The sequence below is a fragment of the Penaeus japonicus genome, unplaced genomic scaffold (assembly GCF_977035675.1).
Source record: "Penaeus japonicus unplaced genomic scaffold, GWHDUDI00000001_assembly GWHDUDI00000003, whole genome shotgun sequence".
Lineage (NCBI taxonomy): Eukaryota > Metazoa > Arthropoda > Malacostraca > Decapoda > Penaeidae > Penaeus > Penaeus japonicus.
The window spans coordinates 15,187,368-15,189,867 of NW_028234405.1; the positions used below are offsets into that span (position 1 = coordinate 15,187,368).

The 2,500-nt window shown below is 34.1% G+C and overlaps 1 protein-coding gene across 4 annotated transcripts in view; it reads right to left on the minus strand.

The window, feature by feature from the left end:
- Window positions 1-2,500, minus strand: part of LOC122248774 (required for excision 1-B domain-containing protein) — a 164,596-nt gene that overhangs the window by 472 nt on the left and 161,624 nt on the right. For all 4 annotated transcript variants that reach the window (XM_043009068.2, XM_043009067.2, XM_043009069.2 and 1 more), the window contains 3 exons: window positions 1,630-1,726; window positions 873-1,074; window positions 1-582 (listed from right to left, as the gene is read on the minus strand). The exon at window positions 1-582 is cut by the window's left edge and continues 472 nt beyond it. In XM_043009068.2, coding sequence (XP_042865002.1) covers window positions 421-582; window positions 873-1,074; window positions 1,630-1,715 — 450 coding nt within the window. In that variant the 5' untranslated portion in view covers window positions 1,716-1,726 and the 3' untranslated portion in view covers window positions 1-420. The remainder of the gene's footprint in view (window positions 583-872; window positions 1,075-1,629; window positions 1,727-2,500) is intronic.

Sequence of the window (2,500 nt, forward strand, 5' to 3'; positions counted from 1 at the left end):
AAGTTACAATAATCATAAAATGTACATTGTAAAATGTCCCAGGGCCAGAAAAAAAAATCAATGTGCTATTACAGATTTCCATCTGTAAATTGCATTACATCAGAAATTATGCTTTCAACTGGTCTCTTTATAATTCTACTTCCATGAATACATTAATTCATAGCAGTTCTGTAGACTGATTCATTCTAAACCTTGTTAAAACCTTTTATGCACTTTTTCACATTCCATTCTAGATTCCATCATAAGCTTACAGGTTCACCAAATAAATTCCATTCTAAAACCTGAATATTCATGATTCCAGCGGATGCAAGCAGCTATTCCCACGTATTTCATTGCTATATACTCTATCTTGAGATTTAAGCTACATAAAAACTACATGTAGTATGGCACTAACACAGAAAAAACTATAAAGACATATTATTATTCTCCATTATAAATTTCATATCGAAGTTCAGTTAAATGGTCGTTGATTTCTTCTACAACTTGTCCCAGCTCTGCTCTAATTTCTTTTTCTTTCATCTTTTCTAGTTCACCTTCATTGCATTCTGCCACCATCTGTCGAGCTAGCTGCAGGTGGGCCGTCTGTAAAAGAGGGAAAGTTGTTCAGAGTATTATGACCTAATTTCCCTTCATTTCTCTTTTATCATCAACTTAAATTATTACATCTTAAGCATCTTAATTACATGTTTTACTTATTTTTTCTTTAAATATTATAATCATATACCCATACCCTTACGTTTATCTCAGCAAAAAGAAAGACATATCAATAAATATTTGCATACTGTTTAGGAGATCTAATCACAGGTATCCTAAATCTAATGGTTTCAGTGGTCAAGATATTAGTTTGTATATCTGCAAATGTTTTGACTTACCAACTCTAACTTCTTCTTTTCACATTCTTGAATTGCTAGCATTATATCTGCAACTGCAGTATTACCACTAGCTCTAAGGCTCTTCTCAACAGCTATGATATCCTCTGATATTCTCTTGAATTCTTGTGTGACATCATGAACCAGTTGCCGGAAAGTAGGAAAGTCATAATTTGGGCTGCTACACAAATATATCTTGTGCCCTCTGGAAAATTTAAATCTATTAGTACTTACATATTAGGCTGTAAAGTTTCAGGCTTTTGATAAACCCATATCTATCACCATAAATAATCTTGAAAAATAGAATATCAACCTGACTCATGCAGAAATATGCACCTCACATTTAATTGTCCAGAAACAAGGGTTTCAAGCCATATTCAAAATCAGAAGGACTCCTTTATTCAAGTTCTGCCTATAATAGCCTTTTTTAAAAAGAACACACTAAAAACCTAATAATCAGTCCCATACTGTCACATAAATAATCCATACAAGGTCAATAACTAATATTTTGAGGATTAGTGAAGTATGTCAGTTAAAAAATGTTTGCCTAATTTTCTATTTTTAAAAAAGATTTAACATGAGTTCAAATTCTTATTTTCGATTCCAAAATTATGTACCTATCCTTACTGAAATACTAACCTATAAATAAAAAAATAAAAAAATAAATTAAAACACATATGAACATGCATACAATGTGTATCAGTCTTAAAAAGATCTATATACATGAGAAAGACAATCTGTCCTCTCTGTATCGACTTACTCTTCAAATAGCCTGTACGTATGAACACGCTGCTCCTGTAGCAAGTTGAACTTGCCAATTTCAGAGGCAACTGTGTTCTCCAGCATTACTGATTGATCTGTGGAGAAATAATGCCTGAGTAAAGTATGCATGATATCCACACTGTTGAATGAATCTGAATCTGAAGTCAATTGAGATTTATTGGGAAATTCACACTTGTGATTAAATTAGATCACAAAAAGGAATTTTATTCAGTCCTCTTCATTGTCAACAATAGTAAACACAACTGAAAAAAGAGGAATATAAATACATACATGCTAAATCTTTCATAAACATATATGTATGCATCCTCATCTGACCTATGCATGGCTTCTGTATTTATCAAAGCTCAGGCAGGGGCTAACGAGGCTACTAGTTTGCTGGCCTTTTCCAGATTGCCAACAGGTGCTAGGAACACAACAAAAGGTCAGTTTAACCCTATGACGACAGTGCGTCACACCCGTGTGACACAGTTAATGCCCGATGCTGGGGCAACGCACCAGTGTGACGTTCCCGATGCAATATTGCATAGGCCCGGCGTAGGGGGTTTCCACTTATCGCCGGGTCCGTCGGGATTGGGTTAAGTGTCTCCAAAACAAAAACAAAAGTTTCGATTTGAAAGCCACTTTAAGTTAGTAAGAGTAATGTAGTAAACTCAAATAAAGGATATCCATTTTTAGAAAAGAAATATCCAAGTAATTAATCAGAACAGAACCACATAGATAAAAAATAACATAATGGTCACAAGGAAAAAACAAGGCATTTTTATAAAGCACACAAAATAATCTGCACAAATCAAGGTCTGCAGATTTAAGCACAAGCAATGCTGTGGGCTCCATACTTCAACAATGGT